The sequence below is a fragment of the Gymnodraco acuticeps genome, unplaced genomic scaffold (genome assembly GCF_902827175.1).
Source record: "Gymnodraco acuticeps unplaced genomic scaffold, fGymAcu1.1, whole genome shotgun sequence".
Lineage (NCBI taxonomy): Eukaryota > Metazoa > Chordata > Actinopteri > Perciformes > Bathydraconidae > Gymnodraco > Gymnodraco acuticeps.
The window spans coordinates 99,220-121,732 of NW_022990270.1; the positions used below are offsets into that span (position 1 = coordinate 99,220).

A 22,513-nucleotide genomic window follows, 5' to 3' on the forward strand; every position below is an offset into this window, starting at 1 on the left:
TACTCCTTGTATTCAAAAGACAGCAAACAAACAGAGACGTATCGCTTAATCTGCTATATTGTCAAAGTCTGGTTGGGAATGAGTCGCACAAAAAATAGCTCCACTGTCTGTAACGCCTATTAAATATTTAATTTATTCAAATCATTAAAAAGGAAAATCCATTTAAAGGTCCCAAGTCATATTTTTCCAGTTATTACCCGTCCCCTTGTGTGTTATGAAGGTTTTTCTGCATGTAAACGGTCTGCAGAGTCACAAACCCTCAAAGTACACCCTGTAGCGAGTGAAACTCTAACACAGAAAAGACCTGTCTGTGCTGCCCCAGAACGCCTCGTTGGAGAATTCTCTTTTTCCATTTGTTTCTTCCGGGAACCAATCCAATCCGCGGAGCACCTCACACACCAGGACCTTTAGCGTACATTTTCAACCAACAGGGAGTTTGATCTCTATGCATTCACTTGCATAGAGCTCCCTGGTTGGTAATAGACGAGTTGGGATGGCGGAGAAATGCTCTCCGCAGACCCATTCTCACAGCGTTTATAAACCTTTTTCTTACTCGATATCAAGCCACACTTATTGTTTTTACTTCGGCTGTGAGTGTGTGTGTGTGCTCAGGATGAGTTTTGCGCTGTCCCGCTGTATCGCCGACCCGGAAACCACACCAGTAAGCCAGATCATTAAGTAGCAAGCCTCGCAACGTCTCGACCAATCAGAGCACACTGGGCTCACAGGGAGGGAGGGGGGGGGCAGGAGCTCCAACAAGTCGTGTAGGACAGAGAGTGAATACACATACTTTACAGAGATGCTGTGAGAAACCAATGTGAGTTTGGAACATTGCACAATATAAATCTATTCTAGTAGACCTCAACAATGGAATTATGATCAGTAGAAATGGCCATGACATGGGACCTTTAAGTATATAAGGGGAAATAAATCAGTCAACTTAAGATATAATTAATACAAATATGAAAACATGTCATCCATGATTTGCATTAGGTTTTCTTTACCTTTCATTTATGAAAAACACCAAAGCAATATTTCTTTATTAAAAATAAATCAAGCATACCAACTTTTAATTTGTGGGGAGAAGCTCACAGTGTATTCTCAGTTAATGTTTGTGACGAGCATATAAATACCTTTTTGTTTTTCCACATCATCTGTATTTTAGTAACCTCTCTGGATGAAAGCAGACATTACAGATGATACATATTTTTACTAGGGCCGGGACTTTAACGCGTTAATTAAGATGAATTAATTACACAAAAATTAACGCATTTTAATCGCACTTATTTTTGCACCGCGGAACGTTTCTCACTGGATGAGTTTCAGGCGTACCGATTATACTGGAGCACCAACTAACGTTCATGACTTCAGACTATAAAAAAAACCACAGTGAACAACAGTGGGAAATGTTGTTTTAAAAAACGGACGGATGGAAGCGTCGATAAGAGCACGGTTGTGTGCAAATTATGCAAAAAGGAATTCGCATATCACCGCAGCACATCAAGCCTCAAGTATCACCTCAATGCAAAACATATAGCAGCTAGCGTGGACGTTAGCCTCTTTTATCGCGTTCACACCAAAAAGAGCCGGTACTAAAATTAGTTAATGAGAACCTTTTTACCCCCGGCTCTCTTGTGAGAAAAGAGCTATATTTCTGATTGGCTGGGCGGATTGCAAACGACGCCCCGTAAAACTCGCAAAAAGTTTTGTGAAGCCGCCATTTTATTATCCTCGCATTAGCATTATTAGCATTAGCCCAGCGCAGAAACGCAGAGAGACTAACTTATGGCAACACAAAATAAAACATGGGAGCGGTGGAGATGAGGAGGTGTCGGCGTTCTGGCGATTTACTCGGAAGGCTTCAGTAGAAGCTGCTGGGAGTCCCAGCAGCTTCTACTGAAGCCAGTCCCTAACTCCGGGGACTTCCGGCCGGGGGACTTTGGGCGGCAGTATACGCCGTGAAGTGGTTTTGCGGCCTGCCAGTAAACCCAAAGCAGAAGAAGAAGAAGTGACGTCAGCGGCTTCATTTGCCTAATCCTCCCCAGGTTCAAAGAGTTCTCATGAACTAAGTTCTCATGAACCTTTGTGGGAAAAGTACTGCGGTGTGAATGCGCCTAATGGTATACTAAAATCCATGTGAAAAAAATTGCTTCTCACTGTTCTTAGGTCAAATATTTATATGTGATTAAAAATGCGATTAATTTCGATTAATTAATTACAAAGCCTCTAATTAATTAGATTAATTTTTTTAATCGAGTCCCGGCCCTAATTTTTACAATTGTATTTCATCTTTAATCTTTGCTCTTGGCTGGCCTCCTGTTGACTCTCCCCATGGATGTTTTCATTGCGACAAACAAATCCCCCTGAAATGAGAGTTTCCTGTGTTGCCTTTTAAATTAGATGCATCTGTGCTGGCTTGCTCTTTCCTTCAGAGGCATTTTTAAAACAAATGTCCTTCCTTTTGTCGTTAGTTGTTATGTCCGTTGCTTAGTGCGGGACCACTGGGAAGCTGGTGTGTTGCCTAGCAGGACAGAAAGGAACGAAATAACCATTAACATTTAAAACTCCTGTTGTATTTGAACTGGGGCTGAGAAAAGCGGAGCGTGGTGTTAGCCGAGGAGAACACGGACATAAAAGCACGTTAGGGGAAAGTCCAAAACCTGTCCAAGTGAGGAACCAATGAGGAACTCACGTCGCGTTCCCAGATTCATCAGCAGCAGTGAACGCAGACACTCCTAAAAAATGTCTTCGCAGGGTGTGAAGGATGTCAGAAATGTCCCATAAATCAAAGTAAATGTGTGTCACTGCATGACCACATGTTTCCATATGCAAGATGTGGACTATAAGTAATTAAAACAGCAATAGACAAGTTTCTTCCTAACAAGTGGTCATGTCCTCTGATTGGTTTCCTTTTTACTAAGACACATTTAACGACTTATTCAGACAATCAGGGTTAAAGCAATACATATGCATTCAAATATGTATGAAGTAATTCATTCTTTATTGCTAATTGTAGTAGTAACAGTCCACACCCCTAATAATTCAATACAAGTCGTCTTACCTATTGTAAGATGCTTTCGATGTAATATGATGTAATGTCTTAATTGATACAGCACATACAGTAACCCAAACACAACAGGAATGTCTCTCAAAAGTCTGGAATATTTTGTGTATAAAACCAATACTTATTTTAGAAAGTGTCAGACAGAATTAAAAACTGAGAGTGAGGCTAATAAGGAACGATCTAAATCCACATCATTATCCCATAACCATTACATTGTGCAAACAACATTTTCTTTATAATGATACGTTAAAGCACATCACTTGTCTATTGCCTCTTGAAAGTACTTTTGTACATGAAGTAATAAAGACAAATGGATAACATTTAGAGCTGCACTTCATCAGGTAACACATCCTATCCTATAGTTTCCCGCCTTCCTCTCTACAAAGACCACTTTATGACTTTATGAGAGGGGAGTTTCCCTGCTTCAGTAGAAAACTAAAAGCGTAATTTGAACTTTGCAAGAGGTCAGCCAGAGTGCATGGAAGCAGTTCAGGTTGCAGCTGAGTGACACACACACACACACACACACACACACACACACACACACACACACACACACACACACACACACACACACACATACCATGTATACATCACTTCAGGGGACATTACATTGACTTACATGCATTTCCTGGAGACTTATCCTAACCTTAACCAGGACCTCCATTATGTCCCCATAAGGGGGGCAAGTCCCCACACGTGACTGTGTAAACAGATGTAGGTCCCCACAAGGATGGTAATGCTAGGCCACACACACACACATTCTTATAGAGGACACATACCCTAACTTGTAAAGTCAACTTCAATTATGATGTTTATTTTACTCATTTTAAAAATGTATCAAAAAGCTGGAATGCTTTCAGTCCAAACACATTCACCTCTTTGCAATAACACCCTCAAATTAGGATAAGGTGCAATTGTATTCCTTTGAGTCGAAGTCTGTGCCACCTGGAGAGGGTCCAGAAATCCTCCAGGGAAATAAACGCTTTGTTACGGCCCACTTGGCTTCTTCCAAAGACACTTGGAAATGTCTGACGTGTTAAAGCAAAACATCCCATGGTCTAATAAAGATTTATCTGAAGCCGTGTCAAAAGCAGTAGTTCATCCTGTCAAAGTTGTAGGGGTGTTAAATAAATCAAAAACATCGAAGAAAAGAGTTCTATGTTATGATCCACTAAAGTAAGGGATGATTCAAAACGAATAAATACTACTTTACGTAAACTTAAATAAGTTTAAGATGAAGAAGATGATGGCGACAATTGAATTAATTTAATCTTTTATGTGAGGGGGGAAAAGCGTCTGGCAAAAACACTGCCCTGTACTGAGCGCACTTCTCGTGTTTCTTTCATATAAAAACAATAGGACTTAACGTCCAAATAGTTTAAAACCACTTCAAAACAAGAATGTGAATGTCCTAAATACCATTTGATATCACTGTAATGACTTGAAGATAACTGGTTCATCCCACCTGATCTGCCTCGAGGAAATAATAAAGAAGGATTAGGGATAAAGTATTATAAAATCCATATTTCATTAGCTGAAGTTCATATTTATGACGCACAGGATATGCTTGAATGCTCTAAAATGAGAAATATTTATATGAGTTTTAAGCGTAGAGCTATTTTATATTTTTTCCTTGATTCTGATTGGCTGAGCCGCTTTCAAAACGTACTTAACACTCTGTAAATAGACTGCTTTGACTACATACGTTAGTATCACTGTTTGGATGTACAGTATTGGTTGCATTTAAACCTGTATGAAGTAGTTTTACATAATAGTGCCCCCAAAACTCCAGATTGGTGCTAGGGCTTACAAATAAAAACAGTCATTGTCCACTTGCCAGATGAATGGTGTGTTCAGCCAACTGTTACAAGCTGGATTTTAAAGAGTGAGATGTTTATGAGGTGTGACTGCAAGTCTGAGAGTGTGTGAGTGTGAGTGTGAGTGTGTGTGTGTGTGTGTGTGGGTGTGTGTGTCATCACGTATATTGAGTGCCACCGTCTGGAAATAAGCCCAATTTCCTGTCTCACCTAAATAGCAGTTATGCAACTAATTGTGTGTGTTGTGTGTGTGTGTGTGTGTGTGTGTGTGTGTGTGTGTGTGTGTGTGTGTGTGTGTGTGTGTGTGTGTGTGTGTGTGTGTGTGTGTGTGTGTGTGTGTGTGTGTGTGTGTGTGTGTGCAGGAGAACTTGCTGCAATCTGTGCTTCCTGTCTACATCTCCATGAAGATGAAGCTTGCCATCATGGAGCGCCTGCAGGACTGTAAGGACAAAGAGGAGCAGCAGCGCCTCGTCAAAGACAACAACTTCCACAGTCTGTACGTCAAGAGGCACGAGAACGTCAGGTACGACCCAGAGAAAACTCATTAACACATGCAAAGCTATCGATGTGTTGATTTATTGATCATTAAATGGCCCTTCTCAGCTCATCAGGAAGGTTAAAGTATGCTCTTAGGGGAGGGTGTTATTGATCAGCCATCGAGACCTTTTAAGGGACATTTTTAATTGGCAAATTATCAATGGACTCTTTCCTGAACTTGTACTGCTTACCGTCTGTAATAAAAGAGAGGTTTCTCCAGACACTTTTCAAACTTAATAAGCTTGCTTTTTTATGATTTCCCCTATCCGTCTCCTTTATCTGCAGTTTCATAAATCCTCAGTCGTTCACAGGGAAACTTGTATTTTCTGTTCACTTCATTGAAAGCATAAAAGCACAAAAACAAAAATATGAAACTGCACCTTAAAAAAGGAAAAACATCTCAGATGTTATAAACTCGTTATGAAAAAAACCTATACAAAAAAGCACATATTTCTCTCAACATTTTCATAACGACGGAGATTAGTACGTCATTTGGTTTTCAGCGCATTAACCCAGTTGTGGCTCTTTGTTTTACGAGGGTTTTATTCATTTAGCAAGTGCTGACAGATTTTGGGTCGGCTTACAGTGAACTTTGGCAGATGGCACACCAGCTCGAGTAGGTAGGCGAAATACAGCCTCTGCCTTATTGTAATAAGGAACTGGCATTATAGTGATTTTTAAGAGGAAATGAAAACACTAACAAGGCTTAGTTGTGGATTTTATTATGCAAATGGTTTCTGTTCCGAACAGATACACTGAAAAGACATCAAATCCAACTCAAATGACCACAAAAATAGCCAAACACACTGAAAAATAGAAATGCTAGAAGGCAATGTTGTCTTCTAGAAGATTAGGACACTAAACCTTTGGTCTTTGCTCATCAACAGGTCATTGTGAAGGCATCAGTCATGTTTGCTGCTATGTTCATTTAGTAAAAGGTGTTGAATGACAGACTGCCTCACTGACTCATCCCTGTAATTACTGCAGACGCTCATTATCTGAGCTTCTGTCTCATGGAGCAGCTCGGCGTGTTCAGAAACAGCTGCTGTGTTTCTCTGCTGGACAACAGAATGGTTTAGTTTGACTTTTACCTATCTATTCTGTGCTGGATAGATGTGGTCATTACAAGTACAATTCATGCAACAGCTTACATCTAGTGCATTATACTAACTGACCACACACAAACAAGTTTAGTTTAGTTAATGGGAATGTTCAAGCTGGATTATAAAGAGTGAGGTGCGTGTGTGTGTGTGTGTGTGTGTGTGTGTGTGTGTGTGTGTGTGTGTGTGTGTGTGTGTGTGTGTGTGTGTGTGTGAGATCACCGCCACACCCTCATCTGTCAGCTGTGATGACCTGCATCCTGTAGCATGCTCAAGAAAATATTTACCTTATAAGAGCCGTTTCTGACTCGCTAAAAATACAACAATACACAATAACTGTGTGTGTGTGTGTGTGTGTGTGTGTGTGTGTGTGTGTGTGTGTGTGTGTGTGTGTGTGTGTGTGTGTGTGTGTGTGTGTGTGTGTGTGTGTGTGTGTGTGTGTGTGTGTGTGTGTGTGTGTGTGTGTGTGTGTGTGTGTGTGTGTGTGTGTGTGATGGGAAGAAAATAATTAATATAAAAAGGGGTATATTTAAGTGTAATAAAGCTAAGGCTTCGTACTATACTTTATAAACCGGTCAGTTTACTTTAGTTTGTCAATATTTTAGTATATAATACACTGTATATATAAGTAATAATAATGGATAATTTAATACATGTTTTAGGGTCGTTTTTTGTCTGAATGTGTCATGATTATAATTAATAATCATAATAATTTATTTTAAATGAAAGAAAGAAACTAAATTACATTTTAAAAATATAATTTATACCTCAAAAGTCTAAAAATAAAATGTATATCTACATCAGAGTACACACCTTTGTTTCTATTTACACAATTTGTTTTGTGTGCAATCCTAGTTTCTCTCTAGATGTATATGCATAGTTAGAAAAAGAGAAATTAAATATATAACTTGAAAAAACACTTAACATTAATTATTTTGTTCAATTCTCAATACATGGATACACTGAATATACAAAAGAAAGAAAGAGTATTACACTTTTCCACCATTTTAAAGGGTGTTATATGTCGCCTGCCGTCTGTCTGCAGGCTTGTCAAAGCATTAATTCATGATTTTTACTAACCGGTATCAGTATGTTGTTACTTCGGCATCATTTTGAAACGTGTATTACAATTAAATCACGGTCAAATATGTTCATTTTGTTGTAGTTGTAGCTCCCTTGCCAGAGATTCTCTCTGACCATTCAGCAGTCGAGAGTGTTTACGTCACTAGTTCAGCACACTCAGCCCGGTTGTTGGCCCGGTAAGAACCTCGATTTTGGAGGGCCAGAAAACTGTGAAAAAGTACCCGCTAGCCGGAACTACCCCTAGTGGAAAAGCAAAAAAAAACGGGCCGGGTTTGGCACGGCACGCTTAAACCGTGCTACGCGCTGCAGTGGAAATGCGCCATAAGTAGCCAATATAAGGCTTAGTCATCTTGCTAAATAGTGAGCCTGTGTTGATTTATGAAAACGGTTAGAACTGGTTTTTAATTTGGTTGTACCTGGTGAAATGACGATAAAGGGAAACTGTTCTGTCCTATTTGCATTTTAAGAAATTATATTCTTACAGGGCATTCATAACAAAATAATATACAGTGAAGAAAATGAACATCACATTTTGAACATTTTTTAAATAAGAAAGATACAATTGTATTATCTCAGAAAACATTGCATTTTTATTCTTGTAAATGTGCAAGTTTTATTGTATTTTAACAACTTCTATCTAAGTGTATCCAAGTTTTTTCCTGAAAGTAATGCTTTATTTTGTAATATTGCCTCCCTCCCAGTTGCATAAATATGTATTATTTTAATCGGCCCTAATTTACCGTCATCGTTGTGTGTGTTAAACTCTCTAATTTGTATAATTTCTTTCTTACAGTATTCTGTATGCCGACATCGTTGGCTTCACGCAGCTGGCCAGTGACTGTTCTCCCAAAGAGCTCGTCATCATGCTCAATGAACTGTTTGGAAAATTTGATCAAATTGCCAAGGTGAGTAAACATTATTGTGTCATTATTACAAAAAAGCCACCACCCTCTAAGCTGATGTTGACAGTTTACGACTCATACAAAGTAACAATACAAAGATTACAGTTGTGAGATTTCTGATAAACCTCACACTGGCTGGGAAATCTGTATTAAACAAGGAAACACTCTCTCCTTATCACCACCACCAAAGCACTCAGTAATCAAACACTGTGTATTGATTGACTCCCATGTGTTGCCATGTGCACACACACTGCTTACCCACAATTGAATGCAACCAGTTTGTTTCTATTTGCATTAAACCAGGCCAGTAACCAGGTTCCCTCTCTTCTATCCTGTATCCATTAAAGGAAAATGAATGCATGAGAATCAAGATCCTGGGAGATTGCTACTACTGTGTGTCGGGGCTGCCGGTCTCTCTGCCTAGACACGCCAAGAACTGCGTCAAAATGGGCCTGGACATGTGTGAAGCCATCAAGTGAGTGTGTGCCGACCGATACACCTTCATAATCTGAAACATATATAGTCCTGCAGGGAAATCTGTACGCCATCCAAATTTGCATCATGCTTTCTCGCTTGACAACAACCAAAAGGCATTTTTCCATTGAGGAAATTAGCTCTGAGGCTAACAAAGGTTTGTGATACTTACACGTTTTGTTCCACAAGATAATCTTCACACAATAACGTGATGCAGAAGCAACATAAGGCTATCAATGAAGTACATGTGATTTCATTAGATCAACCTCGAAGCAGATGAGTGTGATGACGTTGAATGTAGGGAGGCGTGTGTGGCGCAGTGGGTAGTGCGTTGGTGATCGGATCAGGGGGTCACAGGTTCAAACCCCACTGCAGTCAGCATGTCGTTGTGTCCCTGGGCAAGACACTTCACCCCAAATTGCTCCTGTGGGGATTGGCACAGTCGCTTTGGATAAAAACGTCTAACAAGTAACATGTAGGGTGTTTCTCAATGTCGAGTAAAGCTGCTGCAAAGCCACTATTTCAAGCATACTACCTCATCGAGTGCCGCCGAAGGACTGTTCCAATGTCCAGCATACTTGGAATTCTACCGAGGCCAGCGTACTTCGTTTGGCTGCACATGTGTAGACTCTGCGGTCTTAAAATCCCCACAATGCTTTGCGCACGAACCAATTTCCCCAAATCTGTGGCGGAAAATTTAAGAGGCGGGGCCTCTCATATGACGCACACTTGCTCGCCTGTTCCACTCTTCGTTTTCCGAATGCCAGGAAGGATTCTTGCCTCGCTTCTGAAGCAAGACGCTCGGAAGACATGTGCTACCAAGCAAGCGTCCTCGACATTGAGAAACACCCGTAATGTAATGTACCCAAAAACGTTGGTCGTCTCAGTTAGCTACTTGTTAGCATCCGCCTTTTTTAAGACACTATAAAACATAAACAATACTTGAACAAAACGTCAACATCTTTTAAGCTTGTGTTAAACACAAAGCCTAATTTCAGTCATCTCACCAAATTAATTAAATCCATTGACTTTCTAACGAGGGAACAGGAAGTGCAAAAATGCTAACTAATTTCTGTGTATCAGGACTCTTTTTTTTGACTACTCTAGTTAACTCTTAAACAAAATGTGACAGATACACTTAGGTAATGGATGATTTGTGTCAATAAGGTGTTAAAAGCTATTTGTGGAGATTCATTTAAATGTTTTCCCCCCAAAAAATAGAAAGAGTGGGTCTCGGGTTTAGGGAATGACAGTTTAAAAAATGTGTACAGTGATGCCTAGATATGCACAAGTACAAAAATGACATTATTACAACAGTAGGTAAATCTCAGCAAGTATTGACACATGACGTGATGTCTTCTATTGTGATGTGCGTAAAGACCATGTTCTGCATACAGGAACAACATGGAGAATAACTGTATTAATAATAATGAATCTCTTGCAGGCAGGTGCGCGATGCCACAGGAGTTGACATCAACATGAGGGTGGGGGTGCACTCGGGAAACGTGCTCTGCGGCGTCATCGGCCTCCGAAAGTGGCAGTTTGACGTGTGGTCACATGACGTCACGCTGGCCAATCACATGGAGTCTGGAGGCCTTCCTGGGTACGTCGTATTACTTGAGTGATGTATATCTTATTACATGTTTATATATCATATTTTAGTATTATTCTATACAAATCTGTCCTTATTAAACGGTAGATTACAAATGTTGTTTTGTCGATCTGCAATTAGTTAACTTTGAGCTTATTATTAATTTGTTAATTAATATAATGTCTTAAAATACCGCAAGCTTTTTTAAATTGTTTTCAGTTTTTGCTGCACATATGCCATTATGTTTTGTAAAGTAGTTTCACCAGGGACTAAGTAGACATATATATAGGATGCAATATAGACATTATTAGTCTTAAGAAAAGTGTGTCAAGGGATAAATGTTGGATGGACGTTTGCCTGTCTTATCAAATAAATAGGAAGTGGAAAACTAAATATAAAATACAATATACCAAGATAAGCATTTGAATCTCTCTCCTGCTCTCTCCTCTCTCGTCAGTCGTGTTCACATCACAGAGGCGACTCTGAAGCACCTGAACAAAGCGTACGAAGTGGAAGATGGAAACGGCCACCTCAGAGACCTTTACCTGAAGGAGAGCAACGTCCAGTCGTACCTGGTCATTGATCCTCGGGTGAGTCCTCTACTTTAAAGCTCTCCTATTATGCAAAATCCACTTGTTCATGTCTCTTCTACATCAACATGTGTCCCCTCTTGTTCATGTCTCTTCTACATCAGCATGTGTCCCCTCTTCTTCATGTCTCTTCTACATCAACATGTGTCCCCTCTTCTTCATGTCTCTTCTACATCAACATGTGTCCCCTCTTCTTTATGTCTCTTCTACATCAACATGTGTCCCCTCTGTGGAAAGAGACTCTGAAAGTTTCAGGAACAAAGATTCTCTCTCTTTGTGTCCTGATCCATTTCTATAAAAACCTGTCTGAAAATGAGCTGATCAGATTTTGGCCACTTTATGATGATGTTTTGGCTCGTGTAACCATTAGCCAATCGCCAACCAAGGTAACCCCCCCCCTTATCACCTGAATCTCCTCCTAGAGCTCCATTGTGTTCTTTGTAACCAAACCTCTCTCAGAGGGGCGTGGGGAGGGGCTCCTTATTTTCATCTAAAGTAACAGACAGAGAATCAGCACTTTGGAAACAGGGCTGAAACAGAGGGGATTATGGGTAATGCTGCAATGATCTGTTTGGTGTTTCAGCCAATCAGAGACATGTTCTGTATAAATCTGAGAACTATAATATATTGATGAAAAACAGTATAATAGGGGACCTTTAAGAAAGAATGAGAAATGTGTTTCATTTTGAAAGCTAAGTGACCCCAGTGTACAGTAAGTGTAATGTTGTGTGTGTGTGTGTGTGTGTGTGTGTGTGTGTGTGTGTGTGTGTGTGTGTGTGTGTGTGTGTGTGTGTGTGTGTGTGTGTGTGTGTGTGTGTGTGTGTGTGTGTGTGTGTGTGAAAAGTCTAAGGACCCGTCGTTGAACAGCCGTAATGCCGTTAAACCTCGAGTGAACGACGGTCTGAAGATGAGGGCGTCGGTGAGAATGACTCGATACCTGGAGTCCTGGGGGGCCGTCAAACCTTTCGCCCACCTGCAGAACCGAGAGGGCTTCACCCCGGAGGCTATCGTCAACGGGAAGTCACGCCTCAAGGTGAGCAGAGGAGGGAAGTAGTGGAGTACAAATACTTCATTACTGTACTTCAGTACATTTTTCTGGTATCAGTACTTTACTCCACTACTTATTTTTCTGACAACTTTTTACTTTTACTTCTTACATGTTGAACTCAAATACCTGTACTTTCTACTTCTCACATGTTGAACTCAAATACCTGTACTTTCTACTTCTTACATGTTGAACTCAAATACCTGTACTTTCTACTTCTCACATGTTGAACTCAAATGCCTGTACTTTCTACTTCTCACATGTTGAACTCAAATACCTGTACTTTCTACTTCTCACATGTTGAACTCAAATACCTGTACTTTCTACTTCTTACATGTTGAACTCAAATACCTGTACTTTCTACTTCTTACATGTTGAACCCAAATACCTGTACTTTCTACTTCTCTCATTTTCCAAACAGCTGGTTCCTTTAGTTTGAATGTGTGTTTGGTGGCGTGATCATTATTATTTAGAGTCATTGCGTGCCTATTGATTTGAACACGATCCGTGTATCCATCATTTCCTGGTCTTCTCTAAAGAAGAGGGACCAATGGAAACGTTGTCATGTTGCCGTTGTTCAGCATGGAAACATTCATTAGCTAACAATAACATTATTGTTCTATTAATATAAAGGGAGGTCAGGTACTCTTTAAAACAGCTGGGAGTTATGGGTACTTTTTACTGAAGTACATTTCAAAGCCTCTTTACTTTCACTTGAGTAAAGAAGTTTAGTCAGTACTTCTACTTTTACCAGAGTATTTTTAAACACGAGTATCTGTACTTCTACTTGAGTAAAGCAGGTGTGTACTTTTTCCAGCCCTGAAGGTGAGAAGACAGACATTAATAGATGGCTTTATTTACTATATTACTTACCTTCTCCTGAGTTAAACAATGGATGAAGTTGCCACGTTAATTATTTGCTATAGGAGGTTATTTGTTTCGAATAGATTCTTATTGCTAAATGCACACAATCGAGTGACGAAGGAATGAGTTCTATGAGAGCCTGAACTAAGGGTCTGTGGTTGACACAAGTTTATGAGATTTTCACGTGTATTCTACGACATTAAAATACATCAGTAAACATCCTGTAGCTTTAAAACGGCGTTTGCTAACAAGTGACTGAATGAGACGACTCAACATCATCACATTAGCCGCCTTTAGCTTAGCAGTGGAGAGGGGAGTCGTGTGATCGTGGTGAAGGTTCCTTTAAAGCAGTGGTCACCAACCTTTTTAAGCACAAGATCACCGACCTCGGCCTAGGTGAAAGGCGAGATCTACCTATTGCAGAATTGAGTGAAAAAGACGGCCCAGACAGTGCTTCCAATTTGAGGCCTTTAATAGGCTAATTGCATCTGAATTACTGTTACAAATGAAGGCTCCATAATCAGCTCACGGCATATAGGCAGGGGGGTAATAAGTGGTAAAGTGCTATTTTTACGAGTGTGGGGCGGACCTCACCTGTCCTCTAGGGGGAGTCCTCACCTCCTCTAGGGTTCCTTCATCTCCTCAGGGGGGGTCCGGGGGCATGCTCCCCCGGGGAAGGAAGATTTTTTTTTAAATATTGAAGTGATGAAAAGCATCAATCTGGTGTGCACTTTGAGAGCAACATGAAGAGATCAATGGATACACTCTCCAACACCCATATGAAACAGAACTGTAACATATTTCTTTTGGATCTCTCACTCTTCTCTCTATCTCTTCTCTCTCATCTCTCTCCTCTCTCTCTCTCTTCTCTCTGTCTATATATCTCTCTCTCTCTCTCTATCTCTCTCTCTCTCTCTCTCTCTACTCTCTCTCTCTTCTCTTCTCATCTCTCTCTCTCTCTCTCTCTCTCTCTCTCTCTCTCTCTCGACACACGGAAATTGCGTCCTGCCGTCCTCTCCTGTGTCATGATGAGGTTCGCGTAAAGCACGGTTAATGTATTATATTATTGAGGTGTCTCAAATATACGTTAATCAAGTGGCACCTGCTAACGGGGTGGTGGATGATAGGTTTACATCTAAAAACGTATTTTTCAAACATTATTATTTTTATTTTATTTTTATTTATTTTGTTACTTTTTTTTTAACGGTCCGCGATCTACCCGCACCACACTCGATCGACTGGTTGGCGACCACTGCTTTAAAGCCTAACATTAGCTTCTTAGTTCTGGAGATTTAATTAGATACATTTGGATTAGATTGACTTTGTGATTTACTTATTGGATTTATTTGAACAAGGACCATGCATACAAATACATTCATCTCAGACAAGAGAAGAGCCAGATTTAAGCTAATTGCTCATTTCCATCTGCAGTCCTTAGGTACAGTAGGTACATAACAATCAACACTAAAAACATTGCATAATCTCTATCACAGAAACAATTATAAAACAGATTAAAGTACAGGTCTTGTCTTTCACTTCTCCAAGTACAGCAAAGGTGTTTACAATACACATAAAACACCATTAACTCCTAGAAATATACAATATACAGTAGTGAAGCAGCAATAATGCCCCTTTCACACCAAGGCTTTTCCCGTTCTAGCTCCGTGCTAGAGCTTTTCTGGTTCGGAACCGGTTCTTCGGTTCAGCTCCCGCTCTGTTCACACCTCCCAGAGTCCGACTGGTGCTGCGTCATTGCGTCATCGTTTGTGTCATGACGTAACTGTTTGCGTGCCTGCTTCATAAAGCCAAACCGCGCGGAACCCCCTCACATCGACAACAACAACAATGGCGCTACTCGTTTTGGTTTTGCTCTGTCGAAACGAAATGGAAGAAATGGGACGACTTTACTACCAACTTTACAGTCGTTACATGCTACATTAAAAAGTTCTTTGGACCGCGTGCTCCCCTCCAGCTTCCTCTGTACCTCTTCGGTCTCTTCAGTGGACCACTGCCGCTTGTTAAGTTTTAGGTTTTCCATCGTTGTGTACAAACTGGATAAAACGTGGGCTTTTTGTTGTTGTTAGAGGTTGATCCCGCCTCTGCCTCTGCCCCCGCCTCCGACGTAAGCGTGACGTATGCGGTGCTTGCTTTCTAGACCGACAACTTTTTGGTGCTTGAAACTAACCGGATTCCGGAGCTAAGAGTGTGAACAGGAAAAACCGGTGCTTTTCAAGCTCCAGCTCCGAACCGGCCCTGGATCCGCGTTGGTGTGAAAGGGGCATTAGTGAATCAAATATAGAAATGATAACTATAAAAAAAAGTTGCATAGGTTGAATTTCAATGTGTTCAGATTTCAACACTTACATTATCTTGCGTCTTTATTCTTATTATTCATATGTTTCTTTCCAGGACATCCCTCTACGGTCTACCATCTCCAGGATCACTGAGAGGTAAGAACGACACTTTATTGGATTTTTGCCAACATCGATATCTTGCAATTCAGACATAAATATACAAGGCTTTTCAAAAACGTACACATTCACCAGGAGAAATAAGAAAACGTCTTCAACTGAGGGAACGTGTGCTGTGAAACATGCCATATTTATTTTAATGTAACACGATTAAAATGTTTTTAATGCATCCTACTTAAAATAATTCGACTCGTTTTAAAAGTTGCTAATCAATGTCAATGTCGCAGAAATGCAATTCCCTTGTATTTTTTTATTTTTTAACGCTGTTTCGGACACTTTAAAAAACCTTTACAACCCAGACATATTTTCCTTTTTGCACTAGCTTTAAAAACGTTTGCAAACACGTCAATTTATTGGACATATTGGATCTGCTGAAACCAAATACATGCAGTTATCGTGCAACAATAGCTGCTAATAATGAATTCACATGTTGAGTCTCCATTTGTGACTTTCGATTATTTACCTGCTTATTAAACTATAACACACACACTCTTGCTGGAAGTCGGCCCATGTTAACATCACTGTTGCTCAATAATGTGTTCAAATGATTTCCATCAGCTCTCCTGCCAGGACTTTCCTGAATCTTCATCATCTCATCGCTCCGTCACATTTCATTAACTATCATTTCTATGTGAGAGGATATTTTAGGCATTATGTGTAATATATAGGATACTTCTCACGGGAGCTTAGATATTGTGATGGAAAAATAATGGGTGAGCATTATTAGAATCCAGAGTAACGTCAGACAACTTGTATATTTATATTTTCATACATGTTATCTATTTTGGGATATCATTACAGGTTAAAATAATACACATTTCAACTGATATGCTTAGTTGATTGCGTCCATTAAGACCATATTTCCTTGTTTTTATGACGTTTTATGCCTCAATATGTAAAATAAGTATAATTTTGGTAAATCAAATCACATCAAAGTTTATCTATATAGCCCAATATCACGTAAAACACGTTTCCCTCAGTGGACTTATAATAATGGAAAGACAAGATACATAAGTGTAAAATACAAATAGAAATAAATTGAATTAAGATACAAGAAAAGACAATACAATTAAACAATAACATAAAATACCACAAAATGTAGGAACCAGGATATGGAATAATCTGAAACCAGCTCCAACTAAAGGCTTTGTTGAAAAGGAAGGTCTTCTAAAAAGATGCATACGTTTCCAGAACAGAGATGTAAAAGTTTAGTAAAGCCACGATAACATAACAAATTGTTTCATTTTGTAGACATGTTATAGTCCATGTTTTTACGGAGGATGTTTTTGATATCTCTTTGTAGATAAATCACAAAATACTCCTAAAAGCCATTAACGATAATGTGTTTTCAACATGTTCTATCAGGCTATGAAAGATATAAGAACCAAACCTTCAGAACACAGAGAGAAATGAAACTGGAAGGCTTGGTATATGTCAGTGCTACTGAAATGGAGATATAAAAGTATGAGAAACTAATTAGTTTTGAAGCCTTGAAAGATACATATTGCAAAAACACTTTGCAAAACAGAACTGGTGAATAGGGGGGGAAACCACGTCTGAATGTCAACATAACATTGAACCTAGTTGCCTTCTTACGTTACAAGTTTGCTAAAATATGTTTGAATGTGCAAACGAGGCTTTACCTTTGCCCCAAGTCTTAAAGAAAAGCATAACTGTCCAACTCTTAATATTGAGTGGTGCATTAAATAATGTCTGGCCTGTAGTTTAATATAAAATGATTTAAAATGAGCAGGAATTATGTGAGAGGTCTCATGTCACGCTTTTCCGGTTATTACCCGTCCCCTTGTGTGTTATGAAGCTTTTTCTGCATGTAAACGGTCTGCAGAGTCACAAACCCTCAAAGTACACCCTGTAGCGAGTACAACTCTAACACAGAGAAGACCTGTCTGTGCTGCCCCAGAACGCCTCCTTGGAGATTTCTCTTTTTCCATTTGTTTCTTCCCGGAACCAAAATGGTTCTAACAAGAGCTCCAACAAGCCGTTTCGGACAGTGGGTGTTTCTCAATCGCGAGGATGCTGGCTTGATAGTCGCGTACTTCCAAGTCACTTCCTTCAGAAACAAAGCAAGTATACTTCCAAGCCACGGCTTCGGAAAACGAGGAAGAATGGAACAGACTAACAAGTGTGCCACTCTCTCTAACGGTTTCAACATAAACTGTACCGAAAATAAATACGTCACGATGTCTATCTAATTATGAACTTGCTTTACTTTCACGGAACACATTGTTGGTGATAACAAACAAATGTAACAAAGTAACTATTTACCAACACATGTTCTACGCCACTACATACTTACATTTAAATGTGTGCTGCGTCAGTTCAGCCATTCTCCGCAAGGGTTTTTGAAATTGGTCCGTGCGCAAAGCATTGTGGGGATTTTAAGGATGCGAAGTCTACACATGTGCAGCCTCGAAATTTCCCCCAAAACCAAGGACGCGGCCTCGGTGGAATTCCAAGTATGCTGGAGATTGGAACAGTCCTTCGGCGGCACTCGATGACGTAGCATCCTTGAAATATTGGCTTGGAAGCCAGTATCCTCGAGATTGAGAAACGGCCAGAGTGAATACACATACTATACAGAGAGAAACCAATGTGAGTTTGCACAATGTAAATCTATTCTAGTAGACCTCAACAATGGAATTATGATCAGTAGAAATGGCCATGACATGGGAGCTTTAAGTGTTTTTGAATTTATGAGATATAAAACAGACTAGTGAAACAGTTTGTAAATCAAATGTTATTTGACAGTAAATCAGCATATGTTTCCAAAGGTTAAAGGGAGTGTTCGAGGAGTTTCAATAAACATTTTCCAATAAAACGTTGTCAGCGAGGGTCATCTAAATTCAGCTGTGATTTGGCAGAAACCCTCTTCATCAACTTATGCATGGACAAATTGGTTTGCAGTACTTAATGTTAGATTGTCCTTTGGACGACTATTTGAAGTGTAGCGACTGATCAGTATCTACACACACAGTGTGTGCTGCAGTTATGTGATTAGAAAAGATAAGTGTGTGTGCCTAAAAGCATAATCCCTCCTCCCTGTGAGAGCGGAAACTTGTTTTACATCGGAAATTATTCATTTCATTCATGTGGGCAGCAGCCAGTGTGTGAGGTAACAGTGAAGCTGGAGGACGTTACACAGCAGGGTTTATTATGTATGTATGTGGTTGAACGTAGGACTAGGCAATATATCAGTTTTATATCAATATCGTGATATAAGAGTAGACGTCGAAATGTGGCATAAATATTGTTGTTTCCTGGATTGAATAGCTAAATCACAGTAGTGGTGTAATTCTTCTAGTTTGTAGTGTTTTTCCTATCCACCAAGTCATTATATCCACATCACTGACTGAGATTATGTCAGATTATGAAGCATCAGTAGTCAATACTGTCACAAAATCAATTAAAGTGCTCTGAGCACCAGGAAAAGTGCTATATAAATAACATTATTATTGATATCAAGGTATTTGGTCAAAAATAATGTGATATCTGTTGCTGTTATCTGTAGCCCTGAGCCCAAGGTAACACAAATGCTATTATTTGCTGCTTTTGGATGTTTTTTTTTACATTTCTCTATAAGTGGCCCTGTCATTGTCATGCCTCTGCACCTGGAAAGCCGTGGCTAGAGGCTTTATGTTTCTAGTTCTGTCCATTCTCGTAAATATCTTGATATCTCGGGAATACCTGGAAAGAACGGCAGCGTCGCGTTGAAGCTTGCCGGTGAGCTTGCCGGTGAGCTTGTCTGAAACTCGACCAACAACCAATCACATTAATCTCCTTCCCCGGACACACAAGCACGCGGTTCGATTGGCTAGAGCTTGTACTGGCATATGATTTGATTGGCTGGTGCTTCCGTCGAAGCTTGAAAAGTTGAACTTTTCTCAACTTTCGAAGCGAGCAACTGAGGCAAAGCGACGCGACGGAACCACAATGCAGTTCGGCAAAGCGTGACGTCACCCCATTCAATCAATCTATCTATCAATGTTTATTTATATAGCCCAATATCACAAATGTTACATTTGTCTCAGTGGACTTCACAGTTTGTACTGAATATCAGTATGACAATACGACACCCTCTGTCCTTAGACCCTCACATCGTACAAGAAAACACTTCCAGAGAAAACCCACAGTTTAAAGGGAACATGGGAGAAACCTCAGGGAGAGCAACAGAGGAGGGATCCCTCTCCCAGGACGGACAGACGTGCAATAGATGCCGTGTGTAAATTGAAAAGATAATACATTTACAACATAGGTAGACCAAATGTTTGGAAATGCATGTGTCTATAATAAGAAGATGAATCCACGAGGAGTTCAAAGATTAGATTTAGATTAGATCACTTTATTGTCATTACAAAAATGACAATAAAGTGAATGGATGTACCGTTATTACGTCCACACGGCAGTACCGTTATTATGAACATTTCACACTGATGTCTAATGAGGACATTTCTGTAAACTGCAGCGGGAATGGTTGGTGGAGGCAACCACAAGGCGTCAAATCCAATTCAAGGCTTCCGAAGAATATTGAGGGTGGTTGTTTCAAGGATTAAACAGTCAACGCAGTGGAAAGATGAGCACATGCAGGCAGGAGTTCCAGATCATTGTTTTTATTGTAATTGGTTGATTCTTGTTTGTCTTAATTGTTTTCTGGTTGATCTGGTAGGAAAGTACATCACATCTTAGTTCAAACAGAATATTCGTGCTTCAAATGATAATCCAGCAAAGCAGTTATCTTTTTACATAATTATATGTAATGTAGAAATAAAATAACCAAATGCAATCTAAACGGTACAGAAAATAGGGAGGTAAACTACTCAAGCTGCTATGAAAATCCAATCATACAATCCACAGCTTCAGTTTTTTCTTTTTTTTGGGCTCTGTTGTGATGAATTTGTGTTTTTGTTTCACTGTTGGCTCCGGGACAGCTTTGAGGAGTCTCTAGAGGAACCGTTCTCCTTGCCCTCGGCTCCGTTCAGCAGCTATAAGTGAGTGAGGCCTTCAGGGACCGCAGGGCCTCAGTAGTTCTCAACCCTTTGGCTTGTGACCCCTGAAGACAAAAACAAATGGATGCACGCTCTAAAGCCACTTTTGTGATTGTCATCTTTGACATAATCTTAATACATTTTTGGAGTTTCCACCATTGTTTCAAAGTGCAGATTAGTCGCCAGCAATCAGTAAGATTCAAGCAGTTTGAAATTAATGAGAGTTGATGCTAAAATGACTAATTCATTTCATATTTAAAATGGCAATAGACACGTTTTTCGCTTTAACTTGATTGTTCAATGTTATGGTTAGATCAGGATTTAGATTGGTTAGCTATAAGTGATAATATGACTAAATACATCTAATTGTTATCAGATTACCAAGGGAAAATAGGTAATTAAATGTTACTAAATATAATGTTTTTCATATACAAATGGGTTAACCCTAACCCTAACCCTGCCCTCAATAAAGTATATTTAAAATATATATATACCCACTTGTTCACAGTTCATATCTAAACTTGCAATATAATTATAATTCAAGAAAAGAGTGTGGGTTTTGTCAAATGGCGTTAACACCCAAATATTTTCCTTTGATGTCCCAAAATTGTTCGTAGTTTTCAGTAGTTATTTGACTACTTGAATAACAAATATAAATGTAGTTAAATGAGCAACAAGCTACTGCAAAATGTAGGTAAACTACCGGATAATACCAAACACTTTTTAATATGTTTTTCTTGCATATTCTGTGTGTCTGAATAAGTCCCAAAATGTGTCACTAGTAGTAGACTCTGAGGAAAACATAAATGAATCCATTTTCTTAGGTACGTCAATAATGTCCCTTGAAAACGCCAGGGGAAAGTTTTGTCTATTGCCACTTTTAAAAAGAGAGCATATAAATAACAGAAAACTTGCATCAAATCCTCCTCTGAGTCCCACATCTCTAAAAAGGAAGTTTTGTCCTTCAGGGTGAGAACTATCGCCTCTCCGGAGAGCCTTGCTGTCCGAACACTAACCTGAGCAGTTCTGAAACAGCTGATCTCCAGAGAAACCCTTTGCCTTCTGTTAGTGGACTGACATGCTCCCTATTAACCCTAATGGGCTGCTGTGGGTCTGTGCGTGTGTGTGAGTGCTTCCTTCCTGATGGAGGGGGTTTCTGAGCAGACACACACTCCGGCTGAATCCCTCAGAGATCATCTAACACACAGCCCTCTGCATCCTGCACACGCCCTCCATTTAACCCCATCTTTTTTCACTAATGCCTTTCAAGCAACAGCTAAACCTGGACCTGAGTAACCTGCATGGCCTGATCTGGTGTCTCTCCGTCCGCCTGGTGCTTCACTTTCTTTCTTTAACCATCTCTGTGCTCTTCGCTGCAGGAACAAATCCCAGAAGAGCAAGTTTGACGAGGAGCTGCACAACGAGATGACCACCACCATCGATGAGCTCAGCAGCAAGTAGGTCCACCTTCACAGCCACTAAAATCACATTTCAGGCACGTGTGTTGTACTTTTAGTTTATTTAGCAGAGACAATGCACATTGATACACTTTTTTGTGAATGCCTAGAGGCGGTTTTTATCTGTATTCCCTGGACAAATGATGTGAAGTCACCCTTAAAACAAATCATATTGAACTTAAAAGTGAATTAAATCATTCAACATGCAACAAAGGGGGTCACAATATTGGAAATGCTAATAAAATAAAACGTACATATTACATAAAACATGAAGATAGCCGCAGGTTAAACCGACTGAAGACAGAGGACTGTACAGTGCAGTAAGAATGAGTTTTAAATAAACTGAACGTGTCTTGTTCTCTAAGTGTTGTTAGGATGGAGTTCAATTGTAGTGCAGCTTAAACAGAAAATACAACTTATTTTATCAAATTAAGTATTAACCCAAACTGCTTCAACAATATAATTAAAACCCTTTAACTGCCAGCACCACCATTTGGTAGAGCTCATTTTGT

The 22,513-nt window shown here is 39.8% G+C and overlaps 1 protein-coding gene across 1 annotated transcript in view; it reads left to right on the forward strand.

Annotated features, from left to right (window-relative positions):
* Positions 1-22,513, forward strand: part of adcy7 (adenylate cyclase 7) — a 59,311-nt gene that overhangs the window by 17,942 nt on the left and 18,856 nt on the right. Inside the window, 8 exon segments of the mRNA XM_034220774.1 lie at positions 5,247-5,407; positions 8,398-8,509; positions 8,854-8,981; positions 10,425-10,583; positions 11,029-11,161; positions 12,006-12,194; positions 15,480-15,520; positions 21,924-22,001. Coding sequence (XP_034076665.1) covers positions 5,247-5,407; positions 8,398-8,509; positions 8,854-8,981; positions 10,425-10,583; positions 11,029-11,161; positions 12,006-12,194; positions 15,480-15,520; positions 21,924-22,001 — 1,001 coding nt within the window.